The 21585-nt window shown below is 35.5% G+C and overlaps 1 protein-coding gene across 2 annotated transcripts in view; it reads left to right on the plus strand.

Annotated features, from left to right (window-relative positions):
* The first annotated feature begins 1063 nt into the window (after positions 1–1063).
* LOC5576380 (cytokine receptor) overlaps positions 1064–21585 on the plus strand; it is a 31569-nt gene continuing 11047 nt past the window's right edge. Inside the window, exons 1-5 of one of the 2 annotated variants that reach the window (XM_021844028.1) lie at positions 1064–1314; positions 1373–1505; positions 15114–15190; positions 15431–15618; positions 15683–16596. In XM_021844028.1, the coding sequence (XP_021699720.1) occupies positions 15121–15190; positions 15431–15618; positions 15683–16596 (1172 nt within the window). In that variant the 5' untranslated portion in view covers positions 1064–1314; positions 1373–1505; positions 15114–15120. The remainder of the gene's footprint in view (positions 1315–1372; positions 1506–15113; positions 15191–15430; positions 15619–15682; positions 16597–21585) is intronic. The other variant, XM_001662546.3, reaches the window with a different exon arrangement.

A 21585-nucleotide genomic window follows, 5' to 3' on the forward strand; every position in this document is an offset into this window, starting at 1 on the left:
TTTTGGCAGTTTAGATACACTTATTTTTTTCCCTCTTCTACCCAAAATGACTAAGTTTTTATAACGTGTTCGTCGCGTGTGGTAAGGTTGCTTTCCGACGAGTGCCCTGTTTTCTGAGTTTCAGTTGAATACGCAATAAATAATCCTTGAGTATAAGCCATTTTACGAGACGTTACGGAACAGCCGATCGTCACTGCGGCGTCAATTGACAGGAGACCTGGGATTTTGTTTTGATAAAATCCAGCGTGATTTTCAACAATGCCTCATCTTACCAAACGGGGACATATCCAGGTTTTTAAAAGCGATAATGGCTGCCGCAAACAGGCTCGTTTTCTGGTAGGGACATGTCGAATTGACGTTTGGCTTGGGTCATTTTCTATTGAACGGACCCAAGCTAAACGTCAAATCGGAATGTCCCTACCAGAAAGCGAGCCTGTTTGCGGCAGCCATTAGCGCTCGTAAAAAGCTGGATAGAAAATTACAAAAAAGAGATCCAAAAATGTTTGTTACACCTAATTATTGTATCAGCTACCTCTTTGTTACCCATGTTTCACACAAAAAGGCACTTTTGTGATCACAAATATTTTAATTATTATTCTCCATTTAAGTTTTCGCTTGTGTGAAAAGCTTCGCTAGAAATGCGCACAGTCATCAACCATCGTCAAGTCATCGCAGAAACTGATGACGATTATTGACTGTTTAACGATAAACTTGCGACGATCGACGCGCCACCATATTTCATGTAACGGAGGTTATTAGAACTAACTTGGAGGTGATGATTTTGAGGTTATTTGGCAATTTGGAGGTTAAAATCACCTCCAAACACTAGCGATTTTGCGGTGGGATGTTGACGTTTGATCACGAATTGGAAAGATAAACTTTAATCCCAGGTCTCTTGGCATTTGACCAGCTTCGTAAAATGGCTCATACTTTTGTTTTCTTTTGAATATTTACTTTTGTTTCTCCGTGTGGGCTCATGTCTCTTTTCGATACAATGTAAAAAAGTATCGCTATTCGAATTTAATTGAACACCCCTAGCCATTCTGTTTCCTAACACTCTGGCAGCACTGTTCAGCTGGGCAGAGGAGAAAATAAAAGCAGCCCATCAGCGTCGACAACGACATAGATTTTTGATGAGGAGCAAATTTTAGTTTTATTTTGAAAATGTTTTATGAGTATTTCTACGCTGCTAGTGCCTAAATTGTAAACCATAAAGTGGACAAGTTAAATAGCTACGGTTGATGTGATAAAAGTGCTCATTCCGGATTGAAATTCCGCTTATTCGGAACGGCAAGGGTCCACCTTCTGCTCTCGGTAGGTTCGGTTTCCTGGAATTCGACGAAATTTGATGAATATTTTATTCGATTTTCAGCGTGTGGATAAGAAGTTTTATGTTCATATTCTAGGAAACATCGTTGCTTTGGAATCCATAAACAAGGCCGACTACTCTTAAATTCGTCAAAATGATCTCAAACTTTATTTTCTAATTCCTGGAATTCAACACGGTAAGTGCCTTTTTGTATGTGTTAGTTTATGTTGGTTTGGGATTTTGTATACCGATAGGTTTGTTTACCAAAAAATGTGTATGTTATCTTCGTGAATGAATGGAATGAATCTATCACTATCGTTTGTGACTTTGTGGCGGTGCATTGACCATCAAATTCAAATATTGAATTATTGATACAGAGATCGTTCGTGCCAGATTTTCAAAATATGTTAATTAAAACATGCATGGAGGGTGGATTTCAATATTCCTAATATACCTATAGATGAGTTGCTATAAATAGAGCAGTGATGCCCTCGACCTTACTAGCGCTTTATCGAGTCAACAACTACTTCTAACGAGAAATTACTAAAAAATGTTATCTACTATAGTTCTCCAATACAGTGTTTTAAATTCAGTATCATGCAGGGTACTGCTTTCACATCAAGTTGCTAAAAAAGCATCAAATTGTAATTTATTTAGTAGCAACGATACCCATTTTTCAGGTCAATGCAAAAACAAGTGATTTATTTTTTGAATTACTGTTTGAAAACAAGAAACAACAATATATTTACTTCTAAACACTTTATCAAATCGTATATTTTGGACAGGCTAAGGATAAATCTGGGAACGGCGATCGATTTACTACATAAGATATTACACACTTATATTATTTTACGGATTCCTGTAAAATCTCAACAGCTGAACAGTTCGGTGAAACAAATTAACGGAGTGCGGTAAATTTTTACAGTATTCGGTGAAAAATCACTAGAATCCGTAAAATTTCGACGGAATTATGGTGTTTTATTTCACCGAACTGTTCAGCTGTTGAGATTACGGGGAAATTGACCGTAAGAGCTTAGTGTTAGTATATTGTTACGTAATGTTACTACTAAGCTTAATTGTTGACTGTTCTATGAGTTTCTAAGGGTAAAATGCTTATAAAGTACAGCATTATGACATGGAGACTATGCACCTGATCGCCTATCTCGGTGCGTGAAATTTCTTGCAAGAAATGCTCAAGAAAAGCGTTTTTCTTTGATCGCGGTACTTAATTGAAAAGAAACGTCAATTCAAATGGAGCTCACTAGCTCACTGACCATTTCTTAAACGAAGTATGCTATATCGCTCAAGAAAGGTAATGAAACTGCTTGACTGAACGTGTCAAGTATTTCCTACAGAGAGCCCCATGACATTTCTTCTCAACTGCGTACTGCGATAATAGAAATAATAATGCTTCTACTACTGCAATCAAAGAAATGTGATTTTCATGAACATTTCTTACAATAAACTTTCCATGCATCAAGATAGGCGTTTAATTTTCTAAATTGACACTTATATTGAGCTGTTCGGTAATCCAATCCGCATAGTTATTAAATTAATTAACTCATTACGCGTGGTAAAGATGGACAAATTATGGGTGAAATTATGAAAAAAATCTACGTGCTCGGCTGGGATTTGAACCCAGGACTCTTGTATGCTAGACGAGCGCTTTACCAACTAAGCTACCGAACCACTTGGTGACCCAATAACTGAGTTGATTACAAGTTTAGAATTCAAATCCCTATAGTTTAATTTTCTGTTGAAGTGCATACTTCCCACACGAAATACGCCCGCAAGTATGCATGCATGTAACATTCCAGTGTGTTTCATCAGATGGCCAAATTATATCTACTGCAAAAAAAAAACACAATCTATTTTGGAATTCAGATAAACAAAGCTTAAAGGCCGCATGGGACGTCATCATAATCATCCTATCCACTTGAAGAAGCAAATCTGAAAAACCACTCCATATATCGATGCGAAAATTTTATCACTAAAATTCTATAATGTAGTACACAACCCATTCAATTTTCAGCTTCATTGCTTTGCTTCTGCAAAGTTTTGATGATAATTGTTAGTGTGAGACAAAAGATAGGGAAAATAACACGGTTTTCCGTGCCACCTTAATTTTAGATATGCACTCCCCTGAAAAAGTTTGAATTCACCCTTTTAAAAACATGCAAAATTGTTTTGTCCATAACTCATTGAATACACGTTTAATTGAAGTTCTCTATGGTGCATTCGAAAGGCAATGAGTTATTCTTACTTCGTAGGTATTTTTCCAAAGACATTTAATGAATTTTGTATGCAAAATTTTTACTCAATATTGTGACATTTTTCGTAAAACACACTGGAAAAATGGTTGATTTTCTCAGTATTAGGTAGACTTTAAGGTGAAGATGAATCGAAGCCAAAGTTCAAATTTTCAAGAGCACGGATCTAGAGAACCAAACATCCGTTTGTTCTGAAAACCTAATCGATTGGTCACTACCAGCTAGTGATTGATAAAATTTGAACTTTGGCTTCGATTCATCTTCACCTTAATTTTGAATCAATGTGTCATTAGAATCGTAATCTTATATTCTTTGAAGAGCAATCAGGAAAATTTGGCGGAAAAATCTGAAAACTATTCAAAATCAATGAAATACTCACTCAAAACATCAGATAATTCTGTGAAATCTCAAACCAATCATGTACGTCTCATGATTTTTCCAGAGATTCCATCTGGAATACTTTCGGGGACTCATACTGGGATTCCCCTAACTTTTTTTTCTACAGATTCTTTTAGCAATACTCACAGAAATTCTTCCAGTGATTTTGCAAAGGATGCTTAGAGGACTTTCTCCAAGAAAACCTTGAGCAGTCCAACGATTCACCTTCAGTTATTTCCTCAGGAATTATTAAGGAATTACAGTTATTACTAGGGAAATCTATAGAATAATCACCTGATACAATCATGGAGGACTAGGCTTTCCTTGGATAATATCTAAAAGAGTCTTTGGAGGAATTCCTGGGTAATTTCTATAATTCTATAGTTATCCTCGTCAAAATCCAGGCTATACTCTTGAGATATCCGAAACATTCTTGGAGAAATTACACAGGTATCTTCGGATCTATCTCAGAAACTTTGGAAAATAAATAAATTCTCACGAAATTCCTAGAAAAAAAAAATCGTGAAATACTACATACAGTAATACGAGCAGTAACACTATCGTAATGTCGTCATGAAGAATTACAAAAAAATAGAAATGTCTGGCCTGATTCTCTTTTCTTATGGATCATTTTAGGTTACATTTTGGTTTTCTGTTTCCTGTTTGAACCATTTTTGGTCCCTTCTTGGTTTCTGTCTGATCCCCTTTTTGTTCATTTTTTCAAACTAGAGTTCTCAAAAGTTCCTATATTCAAGGCACTTAAACGCAACCAGGCCTGCATAGAATAATTTTCAAAATAAATAATTAAATAATTAAGTCCTGCTACTTGATCTGCAGATGTTTAAAATTGCATTTGAACCTAGTCTTAAACATCGTTGAGAAAGCTTTCGTTGTAGTTGGAAAAGACATGTTAGAAAATCGTTAAAAATTCAAGCAAAAGGATGGCATTCCACCAAATTCTTGAATCAAATTGATGTCATTGCTTGATTTTCCACTCTCGCTATTTGATTGTCCATCTCGTCCTCTTTTTGGCTCTGTTTGTGCACCTTGTCCCCTCGGAATACGTTTGTTTGTACCGTTACAGATTGTCGTTATGTCCACTCTACGGTTGTTGACCTGCAGCAACAACGCTACTAACTATTTTGCTAAACGTCAACGTGTAAACCTAAACCCTATCCTCTCCTTGAACTGTTTTATTATCGTTGGGCAACCGCGAGTTTTACAGTTCTCAAAAATTAACATACATTACTAAGAAGCAATTATTAATCAATTGAATTCGGCTCCGTTATGCCTAAAGGTGCTTGAGCCTGTTGAATAAACGTTTAAATATCAAAAAAAAAAGACTAGCTTGTCCAAATTATATGCATGTCCAAGTTATTGACGTTACCTAAGGTGTCATCTCTTGTTCGACAATCATAAACTGTTTCCATTTAGAGTCGACTCTCCACATCTCGATATCTCTCCCTATGTCGATGATTGCTTCGGTCCCTTTATTCTGCACACGATTTCTCTCTCCATATCTCGATATCCTCCTTATCTCGATATCTCCATATCTCGATGTGTTCTTGTTGATTTTTTGTTTCCAATTTTCTCTATAGGCCTTTCACTTTTGCTCAGAGGCGTCGCGTGGCCTAATTATCAACCTGTGCACTTCTAAATTATGTCGAATTCGTTTTTGACCTAGGTTGGTACTGGCGCAACCTGTTCTGAACCACAGTTTTAACCCCAATCCGATTCAAGTTCGACCGAACAACAATTTGCTTGACGTTGGTTTATTTATGTGTTGATAACCGACCCACTTCCTAAAAACGGAAACAACATTAGTGTAATTTTATATATGTCATTATTAGGTACATCTTGGATTCAAACCATTTTTTTTATAAGGTAATAAAATGTATAATCAAACTTTACTAACCTTCGTTTTCAAATATATATTTTTTCTAGTCTTTCAGTTGATTAAAAACATTTATGATTGCAGATGCTAATCGGGTTGTTAAGTTTTATTTTTTCACTTTTTCAATTTTAACGATTAGTTATCATTATGGGGAATTTGTAAAATTGAAAAAATATGAAAATAATACGAAATAATATAATAATATAAAAATAATTCAAATTATGCGAGTCATCAGTTTCGATTTATATAGCACTGGATTCTAACTAATATTGCAATATAGAGTTAGTGATGATAACCCCCATATTTTTTCATAGAATTTATACAAGATCGTTCGCTTCGTGTACTTGGTGTACGCATCAAAAAAATTGCTCGCTTTGAACCACACCACAAGCGTTATACTGACGATGACGGTACGGAGGGCACGACCGCTTTTGAATTCATTTTCTGATTGTCTTCTGATTGACCATCACAAGTACCACCGCGCTAATACTGTATGCTGGAAGCGAGGTTCTTAACCAGTATTGTACAAAAAAAAAACGCGCGGGCCCTGAGTCTCAAACCTACAGAAACTTCTTACCGTCAGCCGTCTAAAAAATCACGCCAGTACTCCACATCACAAGCGTGGTGATGTTGAAAGCGCGAAGGAAAAAAGAGAGCAAGCAAAAAGGATCTCTCTCGTGTATTTATTTGTCTCTTGTCTCCCTACCGCACGCTCGCACAGATTGATGTGGCAAGACTGTGCACCGGCCAGAGTTGACGCTTTGGCTACTTACACACTGGCATTTGTAGTGCAAAAAACATTCTACCACATATACAGAATTGTGTGTACAACGAAAGGCAACGCGTCTCCCGATGAGAGTGCTCACGTTGGGTTTCATCGTCACAGCAGCAACGTGTATCGTGGAACAAAGTGTTGCGTAGCATGCATCGCACTGAGCGCGTAGGGAAAATTAGGGCACAGATCTCGCGCCGCACCAAACAGCTTTTGCATTTATGTAATTTGAATAGCAAAAATATAACAAATAATTTGAAAGGTGAAAATTGGGATGATCAATGATAAAGATAATTGAAATATGCAAAATTTTATTGAGAGAATTAAAGAATCGTACTTCAATAATAGTATAAATTGTAGGTTGTTATGTTGAACGATTTGCCACCTGTGCAGTGCACATGTTGCACATGTGGACGCGACGCCACTGCTTTTACTGGCATAGGCCTATTCACATGACGTCTCAAATCAGCTGATCGGGAAGCACTTTGACATTTCTTCTATGAATATGACAGGCCTGTGTTAGCACCGGTCCTCCACCGATGTAAACAAATGCAAAGACGGATATGTCGATATGAACATAATCAAAGGTTACTAGACCAGATTTAAGCGATTCAGAACAACCTGGAAACTCGAAATGAAGTTTGTCTGTTTATTATTTTCCTAGTAAAGGCAGGTTTGCTACTGACAAGAAAAGGAATCGCCTATCTCGATGCGTGGAAAATTTCTTCCCAGAAATGGTCCAGAAAATCACATTTTTCTGACCGCAGTACGTAGTTGAGAAGAAATGTCATTTCAAATGGAACTCACTGTAGGAAATTTCTTGACCCATTCAGTCAAGGAATTTCTTTACTTTTTTTGAGCGGAACAGCATACTTAGCTTAACGGAGTGATTTTCAATCTAGTGTTCATAAAATTATTGTTCTTCGTCTCGATCTCTCTTTATCTCGATAATCCCTATCGAGATGTGGAGAGGCTTTTGTACTGTACTTTCATCTTTGGAATAATGAAAAGTATTGTTTTTGTAACTAAAATTACCCCAATTTCATATTTGTAAACCAAATTGTGGCTTATTTTTCAAATGATCCCAAATCTTTTTACATTCTTTCGAAGCTAAATTTGTTGTTTTAAAGCTGTGTATACAACACATTTTACTACAAAATGGATTTGACTTAGTTGTTCAACAAAAACTACTCAAAAACATGATTTCTTTCAATGCTTATTTAAGGTTTTCTGCCGGAAATAGCATTTTGCCATAAGCATAAATTTTATAATGCATTTTATTTTGAATACGAGTTAAAATAACACATATTTTTTTAAAAATTGTTGCACAGACCTTTCCAAAGGTTAAACAAATTAGAAAAAACTAGTTTCAGCTTTAGAAATAATGTTTACCTGGCGAGGAAAAAAAGCTTGCATTTTTCGTTAGAAAACATGTTTTTGTGCAGTTTTTGCAAAATTACATGGTAAAAACAATTTTTAGTAGAATATTTAAAGACAACTAAATTAGCTTCAAAAGCATGTAAAAAGTTTTGGAATCGGTTGCGTATTTATGAAGTTATGGTCAAACAAAAATGATTGATTTAATAAAATGAGGAAAAATTTTGAGTAAACTATTTTTAAATGAGACTAGGTTTGATTTTAAACTAATTTAGTGTTCTAGAAGTTTCCATACATTTGATTTTGAAGAGAATGATGCAAAAATTGGTTAAAAATTAACAAAGTTAAGTATATTTCTCTGAAGGTCATTTTTATAACTTGGAAATTCACCTTCAAATCGTTTGCGCCACCTCTAAATGGTCATATTATGTTTAGCTCAAATTTTGAAGTTTCTCTTTTTCTTCTTCTTTCTGGCGTTACGTCCCAACTGGGACGGAGCCTGCTTCTCAGCTTAGTGTTCTTATGAGCACTTCCACAGTTATTAACTGAGAGCTTACTGTGCAAATGACCATTTTTGCATGCGTATATCGTGTGGCAGGTACGAAGATACTCTATGCCCTGGGAATCGAGAAAATTTCCTTTACGAAAAGATCCTCGACCAGCGGGATTCGAACCCACGACCCTCAGCTTGGTCATGCTGAATAGCTGCGCGTTTACCGCTACGGCTATCTGGGCCCCAAGTTTCTCTTTTTATGTGATTTGAATTCAGAAGAGCACACGAATTTTTGGTTTTGAGAACTTTTGAAAAATAACACAGCGTAACAAAAATGACATGTTTGTGTGTCTCAAGGATCAAATTATGTGTCTCTAGTAAAATTGAGGTTGCTGAATCTTATGCCATTCTCAGAAATATTCCAGCACGTCACAATTTCTAGCTACATGTGCCAAAGTTGCATAAAACACTGGTTTTATTGATATCTACATTAAATCTGAAGTATAATTTTTCAAACTTTTTTGTGATCTAATCCACTAAGCATGTATAATAGGACTCAAACTTTCATTTTAGAAATAATTTGGTTGAAATTGCTCGATTAAATTTAGGTTACACCGATTTTTTCAACATGCTTGCGGTCTCCATACAAAATGTTTCGTTTCTCTTACAAAAAAAAACAATACTTTTTTAAACCACCAAAATATAACTTTTTCGCATCGAAAGTATTGTAAACTTTGTTGATAAGTATTGTTATACATATAAAGTTTGAGTTCTGTGGCAAATTATGCAAATAAATTGCCTTACAAGCTGGCAAACTTGCATGCAAGTTGACTAAAATAGTATTATTTTGTATTTTGGTGCTTGAGACAAAAACTTGTTCCGCAATGTAATTTTTTTTTCGCCTATCTCGATGCGTGGAAAATTTCTTCCAAGAAATGGTCAAGAAAATCACATTTTTCTGATCGCAGTACGCAGTTGAAAAGAAATGTCACTTCAAAGGGGGCTCTTTGTAGGAAATTTCTTGACCCATTCAGTCAAGGAATTTCTTTACTTTTCTTGAGCTAAACAGCATACTTAGCTTTAGACGGAATAGGCTATGTTGCCCGCTTTAACACTATTTTGTTTGAATATTGTGCAGAAGTAGTTTTATTAAATTGTTTTTGCTTCAGTTTCCCTCCCGTTGTCGTGTTTGTATAGTCAGCTTTTAGTCCTGAGCAATTCGGATTCTTGTTTACGCATGGAGAAGCGACATGAAAATATATGTTGTAAATGAATGCACTTCTTGGTAATAACATACAGAGCTATGTTGTAGTCTATGTTGATAAATTGCAGCCCAAATGTCATCTCCAAGCATCTTTTGACAATGATATACAGAGATTGTTAATTATATAGGTTGCGGTCGAATTTAAAATGATAGCGATTTGATGGAAGATCCGTTTTCCCGAATGAACGTTATAGAAGTGAAAAACATGAAATGTGCTTCCATCTATACGCGAACAAGAACTATCTGAAGTGTCTCGTAATTTTTCAGGTCTTGTATGTCATGTATTCTCGTGTATTTTAGTTGTTTATGCTACTAGTCTGAAACAATGACAATGATGTGTTCCAATCTAATCCAATCTATTGTTCTGATCGATTCCAAAATATGAGTCAAGTTAAAAAGTCTTATCTTCCAAAGGTCGCGCTGGAATGCTAATTATTACAATTTCTAGGAGAGATGACTATCTATGTTGACAACTTGTAGTACCCATTCCAAGTTATAGATAATTATGAGAAGAAGTATCAAATCGAAATGTACTGTAAATGTGTTCGGTATGGTCAGCGATGTGTTTTATGTTCGTCGTATTGTTATTGTTCAGAGGTCTTCTCAAAATTTTCAATTGAATAATGTCTCAAGTTAGTTTCCAGATTGGAAAGGCTGTATTATCGGGCGGGTGAATATGTAGGGACCGTTAAGTTGTGGTTTCAGTATCAACAAAAATAGTATGCAGTATAATTTTTCTACTTAGCTTGAGATGCGGTCCATCGCTGGTCCGTTGAGTCCGAGGGACGTTCCCCGTGCCCGGTGTACCGAGAAATAGAGAATTAGAAAATATGTGTGATATCATCAAAGCGGTATATTCATAGACACTAACAAAGTGTCATATCTCAACTAATACCATAATACCTTAACTACAAATACAAAAGCTACTTCTATGTTATTTCCACAATAATTATGTTATGATCGTTAGAATAAAAACGATAGAGGTTACTACTACATAACAGAAATACTTCCCAAAGAACGATAATGTCGCCAGTGTTGGTGTGATAAATGCAAAGTAGTGCAAAAATTTTTAGAGAATTAAATAAGTTATAAATTACAGCATTTTGTTCAACAATATTATATCATATTATAAAAGACAGTAAAAAATTAAACATTTCAGTAACAACAGCGTCATCAGTTTTCTAATTATTATACATATATCAATCTGGGGCCCAGATAGCCGTAGCGGTAAACGCGCAGCTATTCAGCAAGACCAAGCTGAGGGTCGTGGGTTCGAATCCCACCGGTCGAGGATCTTTTCGGATTGGAAATTTTCTCGACTTCCCTGGGCATAGAGCACACTTAGATTTTATTACCGAAGTCGGTAAAATTTTACTGGGTTTTTGAACAGCAGAGTTAACTCAGTAAAAATTATTGCTACCGAAAACTCCGTAAAGCTATAGATTCATGCGCTGTCAAACAATGCTGATTTTGTCAGTAGTTTTTGCTGCACATACAATGCTGTCTTTTTCGGTGAAATTGGTTTGTTTACAATAATTTGCTGAGTTTCTCGGCTTATTAAATGAAACCCAGTATGCCTAATAATCGTTTTGCCTCTTAGATTTATTGAATTGTGCATTTCATCAACCATAAATTCCATCCAAGCACTTTCTTGGCGGATCTTTGCAACAACAAATACGTATGCCAGCTCCTCATGGTGGGTGTTGAAAAAGGCACCAAAAATTTGGTTTGCGTAGCAGAACAGGATTACTGACGATCGCAGAATCTCAAAAAGATTCGTTCGCTCGATTATTTCTATGAATGTGTTGGATCGCGATGGAATTTGAGAAGGACTTACAGGAAACATAACAATTGGTAACGGAAAGATTCGCTCCTGCTTTTCACCAGCGACGAAATTAATTTGCAACGATTTGATCATTTGAGTGAAATCCAATCATTTGTTCGAGCGCAAAACGATTCTCATTTTCTGTAATAAATGATAATCGGGAGCTTAATAATCTTACAATGTACCTACCATGAGTAAACCAAGCACAGCATTAATAATCAAAAACGATTTCCATTCAGGAAGCGACACTAGGAATCCGTTGAAATTTGCGATAAAGTCACCGAATCGTTTTTGACATTTCTATGCATGCGCTCGATAATGTTTTTATTTCGTTTAGCGGACTGTTCAGTAAAAGCATATCCTGAACCGATAATTCAGTAATTATTTTTACTGACTTTTTCTTTTTACTGATGAGTTCCAGTAAATTCAAACATTTACGATACACTCAGCAATTTCAATTACTGTATTCAGTAAAAGTTGAAAATGTGTACTGAATAACAGTAAACTTCAACAAAATAAGCTGATAAGTCGGTAAACTTTACATTTTACAGTCGAGAACCGTAAAATAAATTACCGAACTGAGAAACGAAAATTGAGTGTGAGTATCTTCGTACCTGCCACACGATATACGCATGCAAAAATGGTCATTGGCACAGCAAGCTCTCAGTTAATAACTGTGGAAGTGCTCATAAGAACACTAAGCTGAGAAGCAGGCTCTGTCTCAGTGGGGACGTTATGCCAGAAAGAAGAAGAACATATATCAATAACACTTCTAAACTATCTCTAATACCGCTACAACCTACCTTACTAGATAACGCAATACCGTAGAATGCCGTAATTCACATTTTGGAATATTTCTCAAAAATCGTAAATTATTATTAATGAAAATTTTAATTGGAATTATGATGCATTACCATCATATACAAATAGCAGTATGAGAAAATTTCAAAATTTTTCTTAAATTTCGACAAATGTCGGACCAAACACGCGGATTTAGGCGATGCGCTGAATTACGGTACCTTACGGTATTACTAAGGTAATAATTACTACATTGTTAGTAAACCTAACATAAAAGTCTATTTTCAATGACCTGTAAGACGCAGAGACCACCCGCACCCACTCTTGCACCTCATGGTCTACTGAAAAAGATGTATATTGAACTAATAATACTATTAGAAATAGTGCTACTGATGAAGGTGATCGTTGGTTTCCCAGTCTTGTTAGTGATTTGAGTGTTAGTAGAGACTGGTAGTAGGCCCTGCCGGTCCCTCCAGCATTACACGTAGTTATCTGGTGTTAGATCATGCGACAGTAACTAAACTCATGCTGAAGGTGTGATAAATCAAGTGTAAAATATATTGAAGCATTGAAACACATGTCATTATATAACTTAAAACAATTAGACTAGCTTACATTTTATAAGTTATAATTACGATTAATTTTCGCGATCAATATATTAGCATTAGAGTAATTTCACAATATCAACAATATGTATTCACTTGATAAATCACCGTCAATCCCATCACCCAAGGGCAGGGCTTGTTCCGCAATGTAATTGTACACCTATCGGAAATCGAACATACAACAGTTAAAACTGTATTTTAATGGGGGAACGTCATTTGGCATAAAGTCATTTGGTATAAAGCCGCTTGGCATAATAATTTAGCATAACGGTCGTTTGGCATAAACATTGAAAATTGAGTTGAGCAAGTTTTTTTATACTACCCACTTTCCCATTACCGCAATTTGGTGGTTTGTGCGCACCATTGAAAATCTGGCAATGCTGCTATGTTTTGGCATTATAATGTAACATTTACATACGTGATTTACCCGTTTTTTGATCATAGGCAGTTCTTTCTAATAACGTTATTCAACTAGTGGTTTGCATTGTAACTACTAACTAATGAAAATTGATAATTTTCCTTTTTGTTCTAATAAAATTGTTGGCATTACAACTGCTAACATTGCCATCGATGATTTTCCCTTCTTTCGAACACAAGCTGTTCTTTTACGTAGCACTATTTATTTTTCCAATTGTCTGTGTTTTATGTTAAACGTCCATTATGACAAATGACCATTATGCGAAATGATATTTATGCCAAACAACTTTATGCCAAATGACTTTATGTCAAACAATGTAGCTTCGACACATTAAGCAAATTGTTGTTTTAAGACCGTAAAATGGCAATATTTTTCAGTTGCTCCCTGGTCTGGACCATGGGGAATGACGGTGCCAAAGTGAAGGCGCACCATAAAATAATGTCCGTCTGTAAAGCATATCACCTTCCCAATACTTTTGCACACCTCTAAGGGTTCATGATTTATCATGAAATGGCTGCTTTCAGGCTGAGGATCTGTTAGTATGTTTCTGCATATTATCAGTTATTCTTCGTACGGAGGGACCGCCAGGGCTCAGTAGTTACTCAGTAGTTACTTGCGGGACGGACGATTTTTCACCCTCATGATCAAATGTATCTATCCATAATGAATTGCAATCTCCATTAGATCTTAATATAATCCGGTAAGACGGAAAGAAAATATTTGAGAATTCGATCCTGAATGATCCGTTTCCAAGTTCTTAATCAGTACATTGTGCTGCATTGCATTCATTCATGACGGGAAAAAAACATATCAAATGTTAGAAAAACAAGATAAAAAATTAAGTCAAAAACAAGGTTGGTAAAAAGGTATCGAGGCAAAATGAACATTTTCGTGGAATTTAGTGAAAATCTGATTATTAATGGGTTTCAAGTGCTCTAATAGGTAAAAGTGATTCCCCTCTATTAGATAAGCAAGAAAAAACTTTTCTAGGTTAGTTAGGTATGTTAATTTGTTCTCAGAAGGCTTATTTTTATCGATTGAAATAGTTTATTGGACGAAAAATTAGGTTTCCAGGTAGCATCGGGCTGCAAATCCCTTAAATAAAGATATCTATCTATCTATTCGGTTTCCGCACGGGTGTTCCTTAGCAAACGGCTAAAAAGGAGTTATGTGCGTAATGCAATGTTTCGAAATGTTCGTTTTTCGAAAAGTGATAGCACGAATGTCCTTATCAAGGCCTAATTATGATCAGAAACAAATAGCTTTTATTATTCCTGTGTATATTATTATTAGCCGCTATATTCTAGTGGAACAATTACGTTGATTTCTGTTTGTACCCACTGTTGTCATAATTGCTTCTTTAGCGATAATTGGTAATTCTACCCTAAATGAATATTGCCTGAGGCTAACTGTAGTTTATATTGATCCAATAGCCGCTTAACATATGAAAATCATGTCGGACGGCTTATTCTAAAAGCAAATGATGTTGCCGGAAGTAGGAAAAGATTATATTTTTACACGGAAAATCATTTTGTACCTAGTGAGTGAAAAAATAGTGGCATGAGCGGTTACTGGTACTCTGATGGTGTTCAGGAAGTTACAGAGGTCCATTTCTTAGGTGACCCATCTTACCCCGCCTTGCCCTTCAAGATACTCTACTGTTTATCAATTTCGTAAAGTGATCTTTAATATTTTTTTCATTCTTTCCAGAGCAACTATGGTACAGAGACAAGTATTATTATATTTAACATTACAGTGTTGTATCTATTCGATACTTGGATTGGGATGTAAGTATAATATTTTGGATCTATTCACAAATTTTATAACGCTGAAGGGGGTGGGTGAATGTTCTTAAGATGATACAGCTCATACAAAATTTACAAAATATCCACAAAATGCATTACGAGGGGGTGGCCGAAATTGGCCATTTTTTGGCGTTATGAAATTTGTGAATGCACCCTTTATGGACAACTATAGTATGGATCAATGTACACATGTCAAATACTCAAATATATTTTTTTTCGCAGGGGTTCTGCCGGAGAAACCCATCGTGCGGTTAGTAAATCAATCCTACGACATAACATGCACATTGAATCGGTCAGATCCAGATACCGAAAAGTTCACCAGCAATGATCTTATGTTTTACATAATGAACGACACAACTACACAACACAAACATATGCAGCACGAACACATGCAGCGGGAACATGTGAAGGTAGGCTTTTTTAATATTAATTTAATTACGCAAAGAAAAATATATTTTGTTGAACTCCTTACAGATTGTAAATGAGACAACTATTCAGCTAAGCGTCCATAATGCATCAGCGGGAAAGTTCCAATGTATATGTAAGCTAAACCACACAAAGGGTGTCGGTATGCGAAGCGTTTACGTTGGCTATAAACCGTATAATGTGACTAACTTTAAATGTCGTTCGGAAAACTGGCAAAATATGAACTGTTCGTTCATACAAAAGCAAAATCCGATTCCCACCGATTACAAGCTCAACTTCAAATTTGATCGGGAAACATCATTTGTAGACTACAATTGTCCATTGGAAGGGAAATCCGACTCGTGGTCATGTCTGATCGATTTGGAATCGTCGTATCGGCAGTCCTATGAATTTTATTATTTTGTATTAGTGTCGAACAACACACTGGGGCGCAACGTCGAATATTTCACCATCAATAACTACGACAATGTCATACCGGAAGCGCCCATGGTATGCCAAGCCACTAATATCACGTCCAAAAGTGCAATTCTGCATTGGGCAATCTCGTACAAGTTGCAGACCTTCAAACGGGACTTCATTTTCCAAATCAAAATTCTTTCGAGTTTCGATAACTCAATTTGGAAGCCTATCAGCATTACCAATATTGCCAAGTCGTTGACGAACTACACACTCCCAATAGAGGATTTGGAATTTGCCGATACGACTTATGATGTCAGGATAAGGATGCAAACTGCAACGGCGGAAAATACCGAGGAAATGTGGTCAAACTACTCCAGCTGTTTGTTTAAGACATTACCTCGAAGACCGGACAATCCCCCAGAGGTCGTCATTGGAGGCTTCGAAATCAACGCGTACAACGACATATTCGTGTACTGGAGGGAAATTCCTAGGAGTAAGCACAATTCGGCGACCGGTTTTCGTTACAAAATATCTGAAATCACTAGGAATGGAATCCCAATCAGGTAAATGTCACTTACAAACATAAGATCGTTTCCCATCTTGTTACCTATGGTTTGTGCATTCGGACAAAAATAAGTTTGTTGAAGTACCAACTCGTTTGAAAAAGTATTGCACATCAGCTTGAAAAGTTGTGCATCACCTATCTACAGGTGCATTTATAATGCTATACTTCGCGATCTTGATGTCAGAATAGTTTTTATGTAGGTTTAGGGCTTCCAAATGGACAATTAAAATGCGTAAAAATCCAAGTTATTAAAAAAACGACGTGAAAAACCTTCCGAATTTTTTTACATGTAAAAGGATGAACATAATGATTTGCATAGTCATAAAACGTAAAAAAAGCATGAAAACTTGTATTTTAAGTAGATTTTTACGTTGTAGTTAAAATTACGCGTTTTTTTAGCGACATATTCGTCGACGTAAAAAAACTTAGTGTAGGTACGTTATTTTGCAACAATCGCGAGATTTGTGGAAAATTATCATTCAAATAGATAGCTCAAATGTTGGAGATTTGGGCATGAGGACTCAGGACTGAATCACTTGAATTGCAGTAATTCAGATCTGATTCACTTCATATTCTAGTGATGCAGGTATGCTTTACTTCATGCTTCGACTCGAATTTAAGTGATTAAGGTAGGATTCATTTAATTTACCAGTGATTCAGGTCTGCTTTACTTCAAGCTGAAGTGACTCAGGTCTGATTCATTTAATAATCAAATTTTTCAGAACTGATTCACTTCTTATCAAGGTATGATTAATTCATATTCAAGTGATGCAGATTTGATTCACCTCAAATTAAAGTGATTACAGTCCGATGTCTGTACTTAATTTTCAAGTTATTGAGAACAGATTTCACGGCTCATTTAACAGCTTTTCAACATGTTAAATTCATTCAAAAATCAGTCGTTTTTCATATTTTTTTGCGCTAGACGCAAGATAAACCATTTGTTTTTGTAGGAAAAAAGTTGAAATGTGAAAAATGTATAATGGTACCGAATGACATGTATGACATTGATACAGGTTTAGGGCGCCATTCACCGCTAATCCTAAGTATGAGGCCCTATGCACAGCACTACTTGGAATCAATTTACTTTCATTAGCTGGTTGTTATCGTTGTACTGTAGTACGACAACATATTTAACATTAGCAGCTAAGAAAGATTTTTTTATCTGCCATAGTAAAACCATTGTTGAACTCATATTTATTGCCTTAAACAGCTTAAATTATTCTTTTAGAAAAAATGTTTAAGATAAATTCATATAAATTTCATTTTGATACAACCCTTCGTGGTATACCAATACATGATAATAACTTTTATAGCGAAAATTAGTTCAAATTTTTCAAAATAACTCAATGAGCGGCGAATGGCGTCCTTACGGTAATTTACTTCATACTGCGTTGATCCAAATCTATCTATCTCAGTTTCACTTCATACCTACCTTACCTTGATGGCTACAGCGAAGCGTCACGCCATTGCCGGGCGTATTGTAGAGCTCCATCTTCGTCGGTCTTGGGCGAAACTTCTCCAGTTGCCCCAAACGTTTAGGGTCGCCAGGTCCTCTTCCACTGCGTACAGCCGACGTCTACCTGGTTCCCTGCTGAATATTATTTTCGCAATTCTTTCTTCCGACATTCGCACTAAGTGACCAGCCCACTGAAGTCTGCCGTATTTTACACGCTTGATAGTATTCGCATCTTTGTACACTTGATACAACTCGTGATTCATGCGTCTGCGCCACACACCAAAACTCGAAATTTAACCACTTGTTATATAATTTCAGAAACTACATCTAAACCGTATCGTATTGAAAAGTCCAGGGATAATTTCTGCGATTTCTTTTAGAAATGTATGATGACTTTCTTAGGATTCGTCCAAATATTCAATTAGAAATTCTTCCAAAGATTCATTAGGAATAATTTCGAAGATTTTTTTTGCTAACTTCAGGCTTTACTATCATTTATATATGAATGAATTTAAACATCATCGCCATAATGAATTATTCAACAAAGTCAGGGTGGCCAGCGCACCGGGAAATCGGGAAAACCGGGAAAAAGCCGGGAATTTCGAATCACCGGGAGAAAACCGGGAAATATACGGGAATTTCAATTGGCACAGGGAAAATTTTGCATACCAAGTAATGTTTTAACTAGCACGATCTATACTTTAGTGGATTTTTACAAATGCTTTTGAATTCGAATCCCAAGTTAGTCAATAAAGTCAAGAACATATTCTTTATACAAATGTTACCACTTGCTCTAATCCAGTAAATTAAAAACTTTTAATGAAGAAACATCTTGGGAAAGTTTTTCATATAGTGTCATGAAGCAACTAGTGTGGGCTTCTTGGCCGTGCGGTTAGCGGCGTCAGTCCGTATTGTGCCATGAGGCGTGGGTTCGATTCCCGCTCCAGTCGGTGGAAACTTTTCGCCAAACAAAAAATTCACCACTGGGCTTTAAATGCTTTGGTTTATGACCAAAAAATCGTACATAAATGAAGTTTGAAATGGTAAAAAAAATCGAAATAATGTTTCTTAGCATATCATTCAACCGGGAATATTTTTGAAATACCGGGGAAAAACCGGGAGAAAACCGGGAATTTAAAATTGACTTTTCACTGGTCACCCTGCAAAGTGCTTCTAGGATTCCACCATGTTTCTGCAAGCGATATTGAAAAAAAAATCCGGAAGATTTTTTTGAAGGAGTTCATAAGGGGCCGTCCATAAATGACGTAGCATTTTTCACTGATTTTTTACACCCCCCTCCCCCCTCGTAGCATTTCGTCACAAATTCTGATAACCCCCCCCCCCCCCCATGAAAAATACGTAGCATATCAAGCACCCCTCCCCCAACCTCTTTTTAATTTTTTCTTTGTTTTCCTCAGTGATTGGGCTAAACCGAAACATTAAAATCCATTGATATTATTAACTGACTAAAACCTTAAAACCTCATGATAATCTGACGAATAATAGTTTGATATACCGTTGCGGTCAATAGTCTCTTGGAAAACGGTTTAAACAATTTATAAAAAAAAAGTGAAAACCTTAATGCGGATTGATAAAGCCAACAGTAATGAGTAAGAGTGAAATATAATTCATAATATATCAAACCGGAATTTCGTTATATTATTTTTTTATTATTCGTGCTTAACAAACTGATTTCAGTGAATATGATTAAAACAATATTCTGAAATGTTCTTACACAACTCATAATAAAACAAAAACATAATAAAAAGCCATTTCCCTGAACTACCGAGTGATTTAGAAAGCTGAATAGGACAATTTTGAGAACACTTAAATTTTGTGTCCTTATTATTATCGAGGCTATTCCATCAAGAGGATTGATATACAAAAATAAATCAATGTGTTCATTGAGTAGATACCTCCTGCAAAATTGAACGTATAATTCAATACATAAATATCTTGTTCTACTATAGCAACGTTAATATTTGTCTAAATGAGCATATTGTATTATTTTGTAGAAATTAAGCTTCGATATTTCTATATTCTATGCGAATAAAACAAAAATGGTTGATTTTATTTATTGTTAACAAATTGGAAAGCAATGTTTTCCATGTCGATAGAGCATTGATTTTTAATTAACTTATTAAATGATTAGTTTATTTATAAATAAATTAAACAAATTAGTTAAGACTTGAATACAATAGAATATTAATATATCCATTGAAAGCTTTATAAAATATGTGCGATTAACTTATCATGAAAATTTAAAATAATTAGAAAATATTGAATCTTGTCATATTAATGTTTTCAAGCAGAATCACCATTGAATAACCCAAGTTTAATAAGTAAAACAAGAGTTTAAAAATATATCTGTTTGTATTTTTTTTCAACACAATATTTATTTTCATACTCTTATCAACGACATGATTCAAAATGCTACGTCCATTACTTGGGACCCCTCCCTCCCCCTCGTCACAAATTCGCGAAGTCCCCCTCCCCCCTAAAATGCTACGTCATTTATGGACGACCCCTAAACGAATTTCTTCAGTATTTCTAGAAGGAACTCCTTGAGAAACCCCTGAATAAAATTTCAAAGAATTCTGGTAGAAATTTATGTAGATATTCTAAAGGAATTCTTTCAAATTATACTCAAATAAATTGTAACTAGAATTTATCTAGGAGAAACTATACTATTAGTGTTTTAGAGTGTTTCTCAGAGATATATTTGGACGAATTAGGAAAATTTATGTAAACTTAATGGCTGAGCCCCAGAAAAAAAAAATACCAGAGTAATGTCTAAAGAAATATCGGGCCGATATTTCTAAAAAAAGTATTTAAACTTATTGAAGAATGCAAATTATCCAAAGAAGAAAATATAAAACTAAATTCAGAAAAAAATTACAGAAATTTCCAGGAGAGCTGTTATTTCTGGAAGAAATGCTAGTGGATTGGATTACCGAACAACTCTAAATGTGACAATATTCATTAGTATTGAGGTTATTCAGGACGTATTTAATTCATATTCAAGTTATTCAGGTCGTGTTAACTTCAGGTCTCATTCAACTTAAATTCAAAATATTCGGGTATGTTCCACTTTATATTTCAGTAATTGAGGTCAGATTCACATTAGGCGTAAAAAAAAAATCAGGAGAGATTTATATTTCATACATTCGAAATTTCAATTTTATCAAAATCATAAGACGAAACAAGTTGAAAATGCTTTTTTATGCTCACGCGCACACATAGCGTTACTATTTCGAACTAAATTGTTTGTCTTTCTAATGTCCTTGATACTGAATAACTTTGTCGAAGACTCCAAGTTTCTATCTCGTTTGGTTCACAAAATAGAACTATGTAGTTCAAAATGTTCAACTTTACATGCTCCGTGGCGGTTAAAATTACGAACCAAATAGTTTGCTTTGCAAATGTCCTTGTTTTATATCCTGTAAATAAAGAATAAAATAATATGTTAATCATTCCACAGTCCGGGAAGTCTCCCCTCTGCGCCTACAGCAGCTAGTATTTATAGCT

The sequence above is a fragment of the Aedes aegypti genome, chromosome 2 (assembly GCF_002204515.2).
Source record: "Aedes aegypti strain LVP_AGWG chromosome 2, AaegL5.0 Primary Assembly, whole genome shotgun sequence".
In the NCBI taxonomy this organism is placed as follows: domain Eukaryota; kingdom Metazoa; phylum Arthropoda; class Insecta; order Diptera; family Culicidae; genus Aedes; species Aedes aegypti.